The sequence below is a fragment of the Embiotoca jacksoni genome, unplaced genomic scaffold (assembly GCF_022577435.1).
Source record: "Embiotoca jacksoni isolate LCO1_2020_lvr unplaced genomic scaffold, fEmbJac1.0.p SCAF_6, whole genome shotgun sequence".
Taxonomy (NCBI): domain Eukaryota; kingdom Metazoa; phylum Chordata; class Actinopteri; family Embiotocidae; genus Embiotoca; species Embiotoca jacksoni.
The window spans coordinates 21697501-21716104 of NW_027185414.1; the positions used below are offsets into that span (position 1 = coordinate 21697501).

The following is an 18604-nucleotide window of genomic DNA, read 5'->3' on the forward strand; positions in this document are numbered from 1 at the left end:
TGGCCACCACCATGGTCGCCATCTTACTCAGGATCTTCTTCTGGGCCTGCAGGGCCAGGGAGCGGGAGTTAAAGCTCTCCTGCCCTGTAGGAAGAGAAAACAGAGAAGACGGACAAAGATTAAAGATGGGACGTTAGTCCGAAATGTCCAGACCTTCTTTTGTAATATTGCTTTTAAAGTGACAGGAGGACAAAACAAACAAAACGGTACGATAATGATCCTACTGAAGCAGCAGTTGTTCATTTGTACAAGTAAAAAGTGAGTTCACTACAGCTGGATTTTAAAGTGAAGTTTGTGTTACAGATGTGTAATCCTGTTAAACCTGAGCTACATCACCAGATTTACCAGCCCAGTATGACGCCAAAGCATGTAATACACCCAACAGTCCACTAGAGGGCAGTGTGTCAGTGTGACGGTTTGTCTTGCCTCTGTGACAAGTGTTCGAGTATGAGAGAAAGTGTCTGGGATTTCATTAAAGAAAACTTTTCTCAGCCAAGGATTATTTCTGCCTAACCCTAACCACACAGTTTTGGTTTCCTAAACGTAACCATGTGTATTTTTTTTCCTGAACCTAACCATATGGTTTTTCATGCCTAGGCGAGGTAAAACTGTGTCACTAACGTGCTGTCCTCTAGTGGTCTGGGAGGTGGAGTACACACTTCTGTGTTCAACGGTTGGATAAATTGTGCTCCACAGACAATAAATTAAGCAACTAAGCTATTTCAAAAATAAAATAAAACCAGTTGACAGAATAAAAAAAGAAAGATGAAACACGTGCACAGTACATCTCTGTACATGTTGTCATCACGCTCTTTAACCACCGACCTCAGAGTTTGCATGTATGTTTCTATGTTAATGGTTGAATTCCATCTGGACTCTGACTGTTGTAATAAAAATACAGGTTATTCTTTTAAGCTGTTTACACTGACATTATTTTGTCCTTGCATAAAAAACTGCACGCTAAAAAAAATCTCTTTACTTAAGTATAGAATTCTTACCATTCACAAGAAAACAGCCTCTTTTTTTTTTCTTCCTTTGTTACACAACTTGGTGTTGTGTAACTATAAATGTGGTGGCACTTTGTGATCTCATTAAATATGAAGGAAAAGCATTGATGCAAACTCCTCGTGGATGATTCACTTCTTTTCAGGCCAAATCCAATCAGTTTTAAGCTTAAATATTTAAACTTTTTTTTTGGACAAAAAAACATCTTGTTTTTTCAAAGGCAGTAATAGATTTTTCCCCAGATACAAACTTATTACAGAACAGTTTGAACACGTGATCACAAAGGAGTAGATGAAACGAGGCACAGTCACATTCTACGGCAGGGCGGCGGCCTTCCTGGAGCTGCCGGTGGTTTGGTTGGGCTGGCTGCGCGAGGACCGACTATCTGCTCTGGATAACATCAAACAGCTGTAGACAGATAAGAACCTCTTTGCACACTGTCTCAACGCAACTCCAGATTGATCACAGTTTTATGTTGTGTCCCACTGCAGTCACAATTTATCGCAGGGGAGAACATCAAAGGCTCCGTGTGTCCTCATACAAGCGATGGCAGCAGCCCGTGAATGTGAAGAGTGGGAGGACGGAGAGAGGGGTTTTATTTAGGTGCCACCCAGCTTCAAATTACACACCAGATAACTCCTATTATGATCAAAGCCAAGGAAAGAGGCTTCACTTTTTCCTTCCGTTCCCTGGGAGCATTGTCAACCTTTTCCTCCTCCACATGCACGTCCAAAGAGAGAGAGAGAGGAAGACGGAGTTTGAGAGAGTCAGTGGATCGGGGTGTCATTGCCCAGTCGGCTTAACGCTGAGCAGCAGATGAGCCCAAATTTGGAGAGGAACACCTGCTTTGTTGTCATTATAATTTTATTAAAACAGACAGCTATGTCACGTCACTGTTGTGTCACATGGATGTGTGTTATTTAGATAAACACTCCAAGAGGTTAAATGCTGCCCAACATTTAGGAATTAACAATTAGGAAAACCTAATCTGTGGCATTTCATGTGCATGTACAGGAGTGACATTTCATGTGTTGGTCTCATGCTAAATGGCATTTTGTGTATATATAATTAGCTCACCATAACATTTAACAGCTAATAAGGCAAATGTCTTTGTCTGCAGTCTTTTTCCCCAATAAAATGTGATGTTCCTTTATGAGAGTGGGGATGTGGGGCGAGGTGAGTATGACAATGTCAAACATGCAGTTCAGCATTATTTCCCTACGGATGTTTTATTGTTTCTAGTCTTTATACGAGTTCACTCACCCACTAAAGACAACAACAGATTTTTATTTTCAAATGGTGAGGCCACTGTGAACTGGGGCTCGTGTGTCATCCTGACTGTTATCAATACGAAAACACCCACCCACACCTCTCCAGTCTGTTGGTGGTCTCCATAGTGATGAGCTAGTTTTATTCAAAGGACAGACTTGTCAAAAACAAGTTATAAAAGGAAATAGTAAAGGTGAATGTTTTCCTAATTGTGCCAAAATTCCTACTTTTCCACACTGCTGTTGAATACAGTATGCCATGATTTATTGATTGGTTTATTTTTTTTTTAATTCATTTTTTGGTCTAAATTAAGGCAGCAGAAATAAGCTGTTTTGGCAATATATGACATTATCGGGTAAAAGGTTGAAAAATTGTCAGTATCTGTTAGGAGTCATGTTTTTGATGACCCTGCTAAATTTAAGACCAAGTCTACTTTTTGCTCGGTTTTGGTCCCTACCAGTTACTGAGGGAAATTCAGGATTTTATTAGCAGATGAATGCTTTGCTTTTTCTCACTAACTTTGTCTGCCTTGTGTTTATTGCTAAATATTATATAGTATACAAAAAAGTTTATGAATGCTGCTCCCCTGAAATCAGTTGCCTTCTGTGATGACAATAACTGGCAATGAGGGAGGTCAGATTAAATCAATACTAATTACTATCACAGTTTTACGACCCACAAAACAAATCTGTAGGCCATAATGGAATGAAGGAAGAAATAACTCCGTATCTCATCCCTGCAGGCTGATGCTAAGAAACTGCTCTTAAAAATATCAAACAGTTGCTATAGCTTGAGGTGATGAATAGATAACATGCAAAACAGATTGACAGCAGCAACACGATAGTTTCCATGATATTTGAATAGCCACACCAGGACTTATAACTGGTTTTCATTAGGCGGATCTGTGCCTCTCATCAACAGGCTCTCTTTGTCACTGTCATTTCCTGTTTCTCTGAAGCAGCTCTTTGTTCCAGTGAGCCTCTGATATTTAGAAACCCAACTGGATAGATTTCTGAAACCCTGGCACACTGATAAAGGTGACAGCTTGCTCCATAAAGCCGGCCTTGTCAGACCAATAGTCGCGCAGACCACTTGGATTTGGATCCAAATAATATGCTTTCAAAACAAATTTCTCTTATGTGCAATTAAAAACAAGATTATCACAGTGGAGATTGTTTAACCCACAACTGAAGAGACTTCACCATGCGAGGAATTGATTGGACCTTTTCTGTTTTTAGTGCGGAGCTATAAGTAGACTAATTATTCTCCTGCCACCCCCCCCCCAACACACAGCCTGGAGCCTGTTTCTGAGGACCAGCAGGTGGCTATCGACTCACTGGCCCTGACCCCTGTCTCAAGTCTCTTTGCACATTGCAGAGTGATGAAGAATGTAAGCAAAAATGAAGGAGTGTGTGGTGAAGAAATGCTGTGAAGAATGGACACGAGGCAGCGAGGCTGTGAGTCAGAGTGCCGGTGAAGGAGGACGGTGATTCAGAGTCTGGCTGGAGATTTTAGCACATAGAGTAAGTGATGGTAGATCATTATGGGTGTGCACATGAAGACGCCAAGGAGTCCAAGCTCTCTCACATACAGCCAGTCACCCAGCGACTGTGATGAGTGACATGCATGAACAAGACTGTCAGAATGGGTTGAGAGGACTCCAAGCTGTCAGGGGAGAGATGGCCAGAAAATCTATCCTTTTACTTATCTTTCTCCTGCTCTAACACTTTCTTTCCTACCTGCTCATTATTTTTCTCTGCACAACTTTTCCTCGAGTGTAAAGTTTTCACAAAATACAGTGGGCATTTTGTAGGGCATGTGGGAACAACTTAGTGTCAACAAACCAGGAGCAGAGTTGTCCACCGACTTTGGGCCAGTCGCAGAAGCCACTGGCGCATCACAGTGGTTACATAAGAGTGTTTTGGGAGCTGGTGAAGTTTACTTTTAACATCAGGATTAGTAAGGTGCTTGCTGCTCTCTGGCCGTGGCTGTTGACTAGACAGTCTCTCTTTGTTCCGCCTGATGTTTTTAGAGGGCTGAGTCAACAGTTTCTGCTGCGCTGCATCAGAACATACATCCAGTGTGGAACATGGAGACCGGCCAAACCTGCCCGGCCGATGGTGGTGCGTTTAAAAAATAAAAATGCCCATCTGGACTGATTTATATTCCTTTCCGTCAGAAACACTTATATCAGGGAAGGTGCTTTTTATAGTAACTGGCTATGCAGGTGTTAAAATCGGAACCACATCAAGTATTCTGAAGGAAAACTAATTTTACAGTCAGTTGCTATGAAAATGTGATTAAGCATGTTCATTTGTGGGTTCAGATGTCATTGTGAGAAGCTAAGTTAAGTGACTGCTGATTGTAGCCTTATTTTGTCTATCTCACTGCAAAGAATTAAATATCAAGCTTTGACTTTCATAAACACATAATGGACATAAACCCTACATCTTTAAAAATCCAAATCTTATATATTAAGTCTGTTCCAAACCAATACTGTTGGGCCTATATGTACATGAGCTTCAAATATTCCTACTTTCTATACTGGCCCTGAAGCGCTTATTCAAGTGTGACTTAAGTGTTCTGCTTGGTCTAATGCTGTGCTCCAGGTAGCATTATCTTCAAAGCCAAGAATCAGCAATCAATAAAACCTCTGTGTACTTAGGCAATGATCATTAAGAAAATAAATAGTCTTTCTTTGGACATTAAGTGAGTTGATTTTTTTGCGCCCGGCCAGATTTGATATTTGTATAAAGTGATAGTGCCAGATGCAACAACTTAATCTAGACATTTTCTGTAGCGCACTTGGCTCATCTGTGAGACGCAGTCCTGAGGCTTGTGTTGGTCAGAAGAATGAGCTGTTAGCAGGGCCAGCAGCTAACAGCAACGAGGGCCAAGTGCATGCTGGAGGAGCTCACCAGCCAGAACAGTGCAGAACACACTCGTCTTTCTGTGCGAGTGTGTGAATACAGTATGTGTGTTAGACTCCATGTCTTGACGGCAGATAAAACCGCAACGTTATATTGGATACAGTCATCATCACAATAAAGGCAAGAGAGTGATGATCAAATCAAAGATATAGCTGGAATTGACCAAAAGGGGAGAGACGGGACTCTAGATGTTAGAAATAATGGAAAACTAAAATAACCTTGAAATAGAAAGTAAATGACTGGTACTTTTTTTGTTATTTTTTTTGTTGCAGGTTTTCCAAATTATTTGGATAGTTTCTGTGCTATGAGTCGTTTACTTCTGCAGCCATTATGACGCTTTTGCTGTGAACCTTTCACAGCTTCTGCGGCGCTCAAGATCCCGACCATATCAGGTATCTGAAACACACACAGTGATGTCTCCATGTCCACTTCAGAAGACATGACACCCATTTGCACTTATTTCATGTAGACTTATTAACCCAAAGCCTACCTAGTATTTCCCCTAATCTTAACCTATGATCTTCATACTAAAATGTAAAGATATATAGTCAAAGTCAACTTTATTGTCAATTCACCATATGTGCAAGACATACAGAGATCGAAATATCGTTTCTCACAGTCCCACGGTGTACAAAAATAATAAGATAATAATAATAAATATTATAATACTTATATAATAAGATAAAACAGGAAAAATATAAATATGTAACAGTACGTATTATACAGTACAGTATATATTGCAGTCAAGCCTCACTGTGGTTGTTGCCTGTTTTTATTTACATATTTATATTTTTCCTGTTTTATCTTATATACATATATATATATATGTATATGTGTATATATATATATATATATATATATACACACATATATACATATATATATATATGTGTGTATATACATATATATATATATATATATATATATATGTATATATATATGTATATGTATATGTACTATGTAGTGCAAATGCGGGCAAATGCGGGTCCATAGTGCAAAGATTGTACTATACAGATATGTGGACTTGCTGTTTTCCCCCAAAAGGAAGGCAGGTCCTCACAATGTGAATGTGTAAACAGATGCATGTCCCCACAACATGAGTTATGCAAGCACACATGAACGCACACAAGGAAACATAATACTCGATCGGTGCTTCCTTGTTTGAGGTTGCTAATGACAACATGCTCGTGTTTAGTATGGACAAAACCAGGTCACACTCTCAGCGCAGGTGCAGGGGATTATGTTTTGACCAGACAGACAGTGAAACGTAAACCATGCATGATTTTGTGCGTACACAGCAGATGCAGGTGTTCATACACATGCATACTAGTAGGGTTGAATATTAGCACATGATGAACATGTGACCGTCTAAAAGAGAGACATGAAAAAGAAAAAGAAACACATCTATTGACTAATTTCACAACTGCTCAGGTTCTTCCTCCTTCCTCCTTGTTCAAACATCCAAGCTTGCTGACAGACAACAAAGCTTAGAGATGCAGAAAGGTAGGAGAGTGCCTTTGGTGGGTAACAAACCAAAGAAGCTGTTGAGGTCTGCAAAACTTCCTTGGAGTACCATTAATAGCCATCACCAAAAACTCCCTGATGTACATTCACTTTCCATCTGCAACCGATTTTCCAGTCACAGGCAGCAATGTACTGTACATGCACCCCTCTCTGAAATGAGTGGTTTCCAGGCCATTCTTTGCACCCTGTAAATGCAGTAGCAGCAATAATGTTCCAGATATTTTCCTCTTCAGATATTTTCTTTTATAAGGGGAACAGCAGTACAGCGCTAATCCCCGCTTTTTGCCTCATTTGTCCTGTCCAGAAGCTGGACTTCTGCAGGGGTTGCATATGTTCATATTTCACATACAAGAGACAGACCCGTGTGTTCACGCTGTGGCAAGAAGCCCAGGGGAAGCCTTCAGTAATAAAGTCTGCCATCCATCAGCGATGCCATTTCCGAGAGTACAAACATGGCATCAGCAATGTATCAATACCAAGAAAATGTCAGGGAAAATGCCCTTTGCACAGGGGACGTAAACAACGATGACAGCTTGACTTCCACTTCTTCTGCCTTGGCCTTTTCGCTTGCTTTTCGTTTCCAATAAGGAGTTACAGCAGACATTTTCTGGCTGCTTTCTGTGGCTGCTCGAGGAAAACAATGGAGTGGGCCATTCAGCAATAGTAAAGCAGGGTTCAAGAGACTGCAGGGTTAGTGTTAAGCAAGTCTGAGAGGCGAGTGGGCTGGATGAGGGAGCCGAGGAGGAGTGCTGTGCCAGCTGGTACCTCCTCAACTAGTGGAGAGCAGAGGCATATATCTTCTCCAGTGTTACGCTCAAGGCTGCCACAGACGTGTAGTAAGTAGGGTGCGCAATGATAGATCACGATGCAGGCCTTCATACATGAAGAAAGAGCTATATAAGTATTCAGGCGATGGAATGTATTTTTTTTTTTGGTGAGATTTCATGTCTCTTCTTCACTCACTCCTGCAATACAGGCGTATTTTTGACTCCCACAACGCGACTCAGATGATGACTCAAACTTCCCGCCCCTGCACACGCTCTGTCTGTTGTAATGCGTGTGTGTGTTAGTGTCTCGATGAAAGTAACTGACGAAGCCACAGCTTGAGAAAAATATGATTTCTACTGAGAGAACCAGAGTGAGACACAGTAAAGTGTGCAATGATGAGAATTATTCATGACATGTAAAATCGGAGGCAGTTTCCAAAGGGCAGACTAATGCTGAAAGAGGTCATTCACCGAACCATTAACAGCTGCTCAGGATGTAGAACAGCATTCAAACCTTTAGGGTTAATAAATAACTCAGTTTTAATACCTTGATGACTTTCATTTGTGCAAAGTAGGGTTACAAAGTGTAAAGTTCATTGCCTTAGGTAGAAGTGGATCATTTTAGTCTCTGGCTGAAACTAAAACGTCCAGGTTACATTTAGCTCGTGCTTTACTTGGTGTGTACTGGCAGGAAATACACATTTATCCCCCATACAGACGCTCGAGGCTTGTTAACAATGCATACTGCTAACTTTGTGTATAAATATAACAGGACAAATGGACGTAAGGATTTTTTTTTGTTGATAATGTATTGTGCAGGTGTTACTTGTCTGTGCTTGAATGCAGTTTTTATTTGTCCCAGATGGGAAACATGGTTGGTTTGAGACACAAAAGCTGCTGCATTGTGTCAAAAATAACATGAGTAAAGATACAGGACATAACGGAAACTTCATGAAGTGAAAAACAAACTAACTGTTACAAGTGGAGGTCATTTTGTGTCTGTTTTCCCAGAGCCTGGCACAAAAAAGTTCTGATTTCTGTTTTTAATAAGTGTCTTTCTATATTTGTTATTTTGTGTCTGTAATTTCATTTAACTGTAAGCAGGGCGTTGTTAACCACCCTGCATAAATAACGGTCAAACTCAAGTGGTCAGATTAAGGCCTGATCCTGTGGGTCACTTTTTGTCCGAGGACTGGTTTATACTCGTCTTAATAAATCTGTTGGGTGTATACATATGAACTAATTGCTTATTGCTGCTCAGCCAGTACTGTTGTAGAACAATGCCAAAATTGTTGGTATCTGCAGTGGGAAGTGGTACTTGAGAAATTTGGTTTTGGTCTGGGTAAGATATGACAGTTCTGATTTTATGATCTACAAAACTTCAAATAAATACGTCTTTTTCCTGGTTGACTTGTGAATATTTGAATAGAAAGATGACTTTAATGGCCTGGGACAGTCACAACTAAAACAAGCAGTCTAAATGAAGATGAAATACTGCACTTTAGGATGATGTCTGTATTGGGCAGAAATGGTCTGACTCAGCTTTACTGGCAAATGCATTGAGCATGAAAACACAGACAAAGCTGTTAGGATGTTTCTCAATGAAAAAAAAAAAAGATGTCTGTTATAATAGCTGTGATGAATAGGTCTGATACACAGCACGTGACAGTGTTTGAAGCTATGAGTGTGTTTATCCTGGGACAAGTCTTAGTGAAGAAAAGTCCGGGGAAAAGCACTTACGAGCCTCTCTGAGTCTGGAGGGACACAAGAGCAGTTTGCCTTTGGCTGCCACACAGCCTTATTTAATACTCCATCCCTCATCTCTTTTTTTGACTCTCTCTGTCTCTTAGTTTTAATGGCCGTGTCCCTGTAGAGCTGAACTAGAGGGATGAGGCGGAATGAGGTAGTGGTAGGAGATGTCTGATTGATTCATGTGCTGCTGGCTGGATCGCCTGTCACTAGAAATGGGAGGGGGGTGAAGGGGGTAGGGGGGCGGGGGTGTGTGTGAGAGAGATAGCAGTGATTTGACCTCCGCCTTTTGCTCTGCGTTTAGCTTTCATCATAGTCACTCGTTGTTCTGAGGACCAGAGGAGCGACTGGTCCATTGAGGATGAGAAGTGGTATCCAGAACATCCTGTTTGGACACAGGGTGGACTGCAGGGTCCTGTGAGATTGCTGCCCTTTGACTTTTCCTCTGCTGTAGAGCTAATGTCTTCACCAGCTGTGGTTCCCCTGTGTGTGCCATTGTTTAGCAATAGTAAAGAGCCAGGCCACGGTTAGCTGGTTAGCCGGGCATGGGAACTGGCTGCAGGCTGTCTCCCCTCTCTGCCTCCCTCCTCTGGGAGCTTCTCTGGAAAACTACTCTGCCACGATGTTTAGCTGATGAATCTTGTTGTGTGGGTGTTGGTTGGGGGCAAAAATACAGTATGAATAAGCCTTCAACTTCTTCAACACAAATAATGCTTCAAACTTTGTCCTTTTGTATTTTTGCCAGCAAAACAGCAGTTTGTTTGGAGCACAGTGAAGTGTGCCCGCTTTGACAGGACAAAGACAGGGCCACAAAAAAAATGCTGCTTAAGTCACTTGAGTGAAAAATCGAATCGCTTAGCATCCCAATGAATTATTTAATTCATAAAGGAGTGGCAATCTATTTATAGAAAGCTGGGTATAAATGTGTGGGCGTGTATGTTTGTGTGTGAACTATAATGACAGACTGAATGACTGGGGTCTTATAAAATACAGAGGAGGATAATATATTTCGGTTTGCCTCACTTTATCTGGCCCAGACCCCAGACACAAACCTCCTTTAATATTTTCCATCTGAAACTATGCTATTTCTGCGAGAGAGAGGGTGCAATGGGAAGAACTGGCAATATGTATATTTTCATTTCACACCTTTCAAGATTAATAGACGTTAAATGGAGAAAGTAGGAAAAGGGAGAAAAACAGAGGATATGTTTGTTTGAAAAATGCTCTGAACTAGCACAGATAAAAAGTAAATAAAAGCACGAATACAATCGCAGCCATTCTACGCGTCGGCAGATGTGTCACTTCCTTTAAAGGGAGTGTGAAAGAGTGACGGAAGGAGGGATGGCGGAGGTGGGAGTGTTGAAGAAAGAGAGATGAAATCATATGTCCATATTTTGATTGTCTAGCTCCTGTCAGAATCTCTTTACATCAGACACAGACCCACTCAACACCAGAAACATCTTCTCACCCTCGTTCCCTTTTACATCATCTGCAGCTGTCCTCAGAACTGGCTTTGTGTTTGTCTCACACTCGTGAAGCTCTCATCTCGTTCTATCTGTGTCTTCCTCGCTTTCTATTTCTCACCAGATCAACAACACTAAGCTGAGCATGAGTGGCAAGGAAGTAAATGTTTTCCGGCCCTGGGTGAGTCGCTCCTCTCATAGACCTCGGCCAAGCCTCAGCATGCCGTGGCATCGTTTACAAAGAGACACACACGTGCACGCAAAGACGCGCACACACACAAATACTCGCGTGCACAATCACCCAGGCCTTGCCAGCTTCCCCCAGAACTTTGGCCTCCTGGTTTGTTTACAAGTTCACCCGCTCTAACTGAGTTTACGTAAAAAGTGAGGCACAGAGAAGCTTCAAATCACTTTGAGAGAAGCTCGGCCTGTCATTGGCCTCATATAGAGCTGAAACCCGGCTCCCTGCCCTCGCTGTCGCCTCCACCACTAATATCCGTAACTCGGCTTCTGTCATGAAAAACTACAGCCTTCTACAGATCTACGGATTTTCGGCCCATTATGTTTGTTATTTGGGCTTTTAGTGACCCTGAGGGTAAAATGTGAAGACATCACCACTCCAACAAGGAAAATCACATCGCAGTGACATTTGTAATGAGGAAAATTACAACCTATGTCATTTACTTCAGTTAGTTTTTATAGATGCATGTCAGCTTTAAAAGATATGTTGGTGATAAGCTGAAAACAAAAACATATGATACAGTTATAAACGTTAGGGGAGCGAAGTTCAACCAGGAAGTGGGCCAGGGTTTCAGCTGTCTGTTCTCCTCAATTAAAAGGTTTTTCCTGCTTCAACTGGAGTAATAAAATTGGATATACTTTGAGCTTTGGCCTTGAAGGCCCTCATTGTGCATGGCACGTTTTAGTATCAAGCCACAGTGCCTCTGCTCTCTTGGCTGCCAAGCGACCACTAACTAATGACCAGGAAATAACTGTGGTTCACACAAAGTCACATAAACACACACATGCACACATTTGTAGATTTGTTTCTGACTTTTAGTGACTACATTCTTTCTTTCAACATCTTCACTACCAGCCTAAACCTAATCATGGCACCAGTTCATCTAAATCCAGGCCTTTAAGGATAACACAGTGTTGACTTTAAGTTTCTCTCTGTTGCCACTATTGCCCATGAAAAGAAATCTGTTCTGCAGCCTCCTACCTCCCCAAAATAAATCATTTTAAAGGTACGCAGCAGGCAGCTTAATGTGACATCCTGCTAAACTAACTATTATGCTGAGCATGTTTTTTTTTACTTTTTCCCACCGTAACCTTAGAGTGCTATAATCAGCACAGTTAGTTCATTTGTGCTGGAGTTAAGTGTGATAAGTGTGTATAATTGCTTCCCACTCTACCTTGTGTTCTGATGGAGAAGAAAAGTCTCCTTTTAGCTTGCTACCATCTGCATGGAGATGTTATATTAGGGGAAGGTAAGTAAGACAAACCCAGACTGCAGTGGCTGCCCACAAGCACGTCAGACTTTTTACTGGCACTAGTGGAGAAAACCCTTGTGTGAACCATAAAGTCTAAGTTTAAACCTAAAACTGAAAGAAAACTTTTCTCAAAATTCATTGACTATCAGTTTAAGTCAACACAAGGGAAGAAACATCTCTGCAAGTGTGTGCATCTCAACTCTTATGTACAAGATTCACAGACTCAGAGCCCCGCAGACACCAGTCCAGCTTTCTTTTACTGCACCCCCTCAAAGAGCTCGCCTCTCACATCAGGCGCCACTAGTGACTGTTTGCTTTGCTTCAAATGGCCCTCCAGTGAAACCACAGCCTTCTCATCCATCTGAATGTGTGTCTACGGGGCCTTTGACCAGAATGCCTGTCAGAGTGCCTCTGCAGTCTAATTCCACGTTTCGGTGATGCCTCAGCCGTGAGGAGACGATTCTCCTTCCAAAATATCCCACAAACACTGTGAAATGCCACAGTATTATTGTGTCAGTGCATACATGCCTGCATGTTCATACAAGGCGAAAATGCATTCTCACACAAAAAGGGACCGGGGAGGTTTCGGATTTGCCTTTTGCTGCAGCTATAGGAAAACACACTTTCGCCTGAGTCGTCTTTTCCACTTACAGCTTCGCTCCTGTTTCTTTTTTTTTTCTTTCTCTCAGTTCGTGTTACAATTTTCCAGGACCAGCTCCTGGTGTGTGTGTGTGTGTGTGTGTATTTGTATGTATGTGTGTGTGTGTGTATGTGTAAAGGGCTGGGTGTAGTGCAGTGAGCATTCTCCATCTGTGGGCCAGATTAAGGGTAGATGAAAAAATAAAAAAGAGTCAGGGATGCATGTGTTGGGAGAGCACCAGGCCGAGGGAATGAGCATGAAGGGTGCAGGCATTTTTTCAGTGTGTCTGTGCGTATTTGTCGGTGTATGGGAGTGTTACTGTGTATGCGGGGCTGGCCCGCTCTGCCTGTCTCTCATGTGTAAAGCATGTGGCCAGTCTGCCAACATGGCAATCATGAGGCAGGAGCTCTCCTCTGATTGCTGAGTGTTTTTGGCCTGGTCTAGCGCAGCAGGTCTTTTTTTAGATCTTTGAAGTGTTTGTGGAAGTGTGGATTAGTGGCAATTAACAAGGCCAATCGAGTTGGAGGGTTTGTTGGTATGTAAATGTGTGAACAAATAGTGAAGAGGATCACCTGGTCGTAGTTTCAGTTGTGTCATCAAACAACATCTGCAGTTTTTTTTGTTTGTAATAGAAGCACGGCGACGGCCCTCACGCCCTCATCAATCTCACAGCTGTTATTACAAACAGGTTCTCTTTTAAGCAAGTCTGCTTTTCCAAGAAAATTTGAAGTAAACACAAACGGCTGTAAATAGTCCTGCAGATGGCTGATTGGGTAATGAGTGAATCGCATCACCATGATGAATCAGCCAAAAGTAGACCGTAGGCTGATTATTCACTGTCCTTCAACAGAATGTCAGACTAATGTAACAACTACAAGATAATTCAAACAGGAAAAGTGGGACATCTGAAAATCCTGAAGTATCACTGTTTCGGGAAATTCTGTCTGAGTTGTGCACGCACTGTCTAATGTGGACTCCAACTGTCCAGAGGTGGAGCAGGTGTGTTGACAGTCAGCCCCGCTGTGAATCATAATTAGGTGTGGTCATCTCCACGTCACCAGGAAGGAAGGAAGGAAGGACGGGACTGCTGGATGCATCAGTTGGTGGGTATTGGTTTGGTCAGAAGCATGCTCTATGCATGACTGGATAACTGGATGATTATGGGGAAAAAAATGTGAGCCTGTGTTCATTTTTTGTGTGTGTAAATCTAAAGGGTATTTCTTTGCAGCAAAGCTCTGTGTATTGTGTCTGATTTTTGTACTCTGCTGCAACAAAAATATAGAGAACGGTGGAGCAAAGATAGACAAACACAATGAAGAAAAATATGTATTTCTCTAATGGAGCACCGTTCTACATCTCGCACGATAACCTGGAAAAAAAAAAGTATACCTTTTTCATCCCGCAAAATTTATTTAACGTGCCGCTTTTTTTTGCAGACAAATTCGATTTTTTTTTTTGCATTCTGTTCATAATGTTTCATTTCACATTTCATAGAAGAAATCATACTTGACAATATTTGGACTAACGGGGGAGGATTGGGAACCTTAGCACACTTCAGATGCACCACAAGAAAACTAATAAGGAGTGACTTTAGCTTTTTACACTATCATAACTTGTGGAAAATAAATTGATTGACTTTGGAGTCTGGAGCCAGAGCCTTTTCGAAGCCAACCCCTAGAGGCTCTCTTGGGTATTGCAGTTCAAGGTACTTTTGCACATGTCCCACTTTTCAGACCCAGAAGCTACATCCATTTTATCTGTGCTCCACCCACACACCACTTCTTTGTCAAATTTTGGATTGGCCGGAAGTTAGGTGGAGCTAGGTGGAGTCAACACTTTTAAGATGGCGATGATGAGAGCCACCAATACTGAGCTTCAAAACAGCTCTTCAAGAAATGGGTGACGTCACAGAGGTTAAGTCCATTGTTAAATATACAGTCTGACGATTCCCAAACTGTGGTACATGTACCACTGATGATACGCAAAGCTCTGCCTGGTGGCACTAAAGAAACGCCTAAGTGTTCAAAAATTTTCATTTCACTTCATTTTGATAGCAATTTCATATGAACATGACATTACAATGATGTCAGAATTAGTTGTTAATTACTCGGTTTAGCGCCAGAATTGAATGGTCAGATTGTGAGAAAAGTGTTGAGTGTGTTGCTTTCTATCTGTGGAAGTTTAAATAATGCCTGTTAGGTGTAAATGATAGATTCCACTGAGATATGAGTACATGTGTAACTGCTGTGTGAAATATGTTGGCATGTTAATATTGACCATATATTGTGTACTGGTCATTTACTGTCACACCAAAGATATAGTTTAGGAATTTATGAGGAGAAATGCTGTACAGTACTGACATTGTATTCTGGATTTCTGATGGAGACAACGTTCACCAGAAACCAATGCAGAGCGCTGGAGATGATTGACGCTGCGATCCCTGATCATCTTTGCTGTGGGTGGAGCAGCATTCAGGCTTCTTGGATTCTCCTATCGGGATACCGACGAGCAAACGATGCAGATAAGAGTTTTAGACTGAGAGCCTACAGACTAACACTACCTGGGTAGTAGACTGAAAGGTAAGAATATACGAAATAGACTTAATTTGACTGAGTATTGGGGTCATTACTTGAATTTGTTATTTTTCTTATATGCTGTTCCTTTTTTTGTGCGCGTGTTAATGGCTACAATAAATTGTAGTTCAGTTCTTTGTTTTTAAACTGCAAACGTTTGCCGTGTTTCATTCACTCCCAGAGCGACTCTAAAGAAAGGCCTAAACTTAACACAGAAAATCGAACGTGTTACAAAAGCACAATGCTAACGTTAGTCTGATATAATATGATTCAGTTGTTAATTTTAGCAAATGAAACAAGTGGGATTTTGAAATGGCTAGGTGGTCCAAAAACAGCTGTTTCCACCCACCTCCCTGATGATTTTTGTGAGTTCTCTGGGCTGCCTGGACTCGCAGACATGCTATCTACCTTTTCCTGTACCTAACATAACAAAATGCAAAACACACCAATTCACATGCCATTATTTTCATAAAATGTCTGTGCGGCTATACCAGTATCTCCTGCGGGTGTTAGCATACATGTTTCTCTGACTGGTAATTTTAGTCACCTAGCAACAATATTCTCATGATTTGAACCACCAATAAGCCAACCATAATATTAGTATTTTTTTTTTTTTTTTTTTTTTTGACCTCCTGTGTTTTCAGTTTCACTTGTTGGTAGCATAATCTGCAGCTGAATGAAACAAGGTCAGGCATTTTCTCAAAGGCATGCAGAATTGAATGATAATACACGAAGTCCTCATAAAAAACTGTAAAATTAAGGCAGCTCTGAAATCTCAAATGTCAAACGCACTCGCTGGGAGGCTGAAGGGTCAAAACCACCTGAAACAAAACACCTCAGTATTTACACAGCTGAAGCTTTGGACCAGAATCGCCGTACGTAAAGCGTGGATCAATCAAACATCCCTCATCCTTAGAGCCAGGAATTAAGGGTCATGTTTGTGTATGGCGGGGTTTCAAAACAGACCTGTTTTCAAAATACATTTTCTCAGGTTTCATTGGGACATTTGAACCTTCTTTTTTTTTTTTTTTATTGGCAGTAGTCTGAAGAGTGGGATCTACAGCAGAGCTGCAAACCACGATGCATTATGAGTATGAGTCAGGCTCTCGCTTTCTCTCGCCTGGGAAAAAAAAATATCGTTTCAATTTTGCTCTTTTGTCACGCTTCCTATTCAACATGTGCTACATTGCTCTTAGTACTACAATAATTTTTTTTTTTTTCCTCATGCAACAAAGACTTAATGATGTTACATTGACAGAAACTTAAGTAGAGCACAGTATCTGTAGAAAAATGTTTCCTAAATTTACCTCTGGCCAAGTGTCTGGAAAAGAGTGTCCATCACGTCAGATGAAAGTGACATGAAGAAAGCCTCAGTCTCAGTGGATTGGCTTGACTGTGCAGTACCAAGCATGGGTTCATATAAAAGTCTTGGTTGATGTTTTAACCTTCAGCTTTGTGCCTGAGATTAGCAGATGATACAGATATTTAGTCACCTACTGATGATGTGTACTGTATGAAAGCCTTCTGGCTCTCATATTTAGGATCCTTTTACTTTGAAAATGGACCAAAAGACAGACAGACAATGGACCAGATGGACGGACAGATGGCCAGAGTTCAACAGAGCAGCATTAACATACAAAGCTCTCCTTCGTCAAGATAAAAACAGCCACACCATCAACATTACTAAACGATAAATGACAAACTAAAATCAGTTGACACCTATAACAGATCTGCTGTGCAATGGGGACAGTTCTTCAGTGTGCCTGATGGAAAGGATTTTCAGTTGAAAAGAAACATAGCAGCTATTCAACTGTTCCATAATGCTGTGCAGCGTTATAAAAAACCTCCAGGAAACACATTTGACTCATAATCTTTGAACTCAAACGTATCCCCAAGAGGCTGTTTCATCTCCTGGCTGAAAGTTTCCTGAGAATCAAAGTTCATGAAATCGCCCACATGCGTGGAACGCTTGGAAATAAATATATATAAGACCTTTAACAACTGTGTGTCTGCATGTTTAATGTGTAACTCTCATCATTGCAACAAATCTTTGCCCTGTTCTCTCACACCATAAAACCTCTTTCTTTTTTTTAAGAAGCCAGCTCTCATAACTTCCAGTGAACTGTGACTCTGAACACTTTCATGCCGTCCTAGTGTGGGATGCATCATGTAAAAGAGGACGTTTTCAGCGTTCGGGGAGTCTGTGCTCTCTGTAGCGGGATGTGTTGATGAACAAGCTGGCTGCACGTGTTGGAGCTTGCCTGTTCCTGGTGGTGACTGAGCCGGCTTTCATTCGTATACACTCAGCGAGGCTCTGCCAGTCACCAGCATCAGTGCTCGTACATCAGAGCTCACAGCCTTTCATACATCTCAGGGAAGCTACAGATACTAGAAAGAGAGTGAAAGTCTTCAAATTGAAAACTGTGATTCTTAATTTTGGGAAACATCAAAGCAGTATTTAGATTTGTAGGCAAGCTGCTGATCATTGCAGCGGGGTGTAAGTTTGTGGGAGAAATGGTACAGAGTTGATGAAGGTACACTAAATGTGTTGAGATTCAATACCTGGTTCAACCAAAAGACCGAACTCACGGACCCTCTGAATAAACTAACACACTACAAAGTAGAATGGCTTTGCTTGATGTCTACATGTAGTAACTGATGTTGCAGTTGCAGTGATGGGCTTGAAGCTTACCTGGAGAGAGGTCTCCGTCACTCTGCTCTCCGGAGTCTGAATCCATCTTCCCCTGCAGGACACTCGGAGGCTGCAGAAGCTCTCTGATTCCTCTCTCTGCTTGGTCCCTTATCTCTTTAGGGAATCTTCTGATTTCTTAACCCAGAGGAAAAAAACAAAAAACAAAAATGCAATTTCTTGTATTTTTTTTTTCCTCCTGGTGAGCTAAACTTCCCCTCCCAGCCTGGATCACTGCAGCTGTGAGAGGAATGCTACTGGGCTGATTTGCTGAGTTGTCCTCCTTTTTATTTTTTGTGCTCTTTTCCTTTTGGTCTCCTCTCTTCTCCTGACTCCCTCAGTTTCCCTCTTTACTTCTCCCTCTCATCTACTTTCCCAGTCTCTCATGCTCCCTCCCCTCACTCACTCCCAGTTCGTCCCCCTCTTAGTTTCTCCCTCCCTTTTCCCTGCCACTGGGTCCCTCCTCCTCCTCCTCTTCCTCCTCCTCCTCCGCTTCCTCCTC

General features: G+C 41.7%; 1 protein-coding gene across 1 annotated transcript in view; it reads right to left on the reverse strand.

Moving 5' to 3' along the window:
* The window catches only part of tnfaip8l3 (tumor necrosis factor, alpha-induced protein 8-like 3), a 19578-nt gene extending 1068 nt beyond the window's left edge, over positions 1-18510 (reverse strand). The window contains exons 1-2 of the mRNA XM_069174094.1: positions 18106-18510; positions 1-84 (exon numbers count right to left, since the gene is read on the reverse strand). The exon at positions 1-84 is cut by the window's left edge and continues 1068 nt beyond it. Of these exons, the coding sequence (XP_069030195.1) occupies positions 1-84; positions 18106-18151 (130 nt within the window). The 5' untranslated portion in view covers positions 18152-18510. The remainder of the gene's footprint in view (positions 85-18105) is intronic.
* Between the last annotated feature and the right edge of the window lie 94 nt (positions 18511-18604).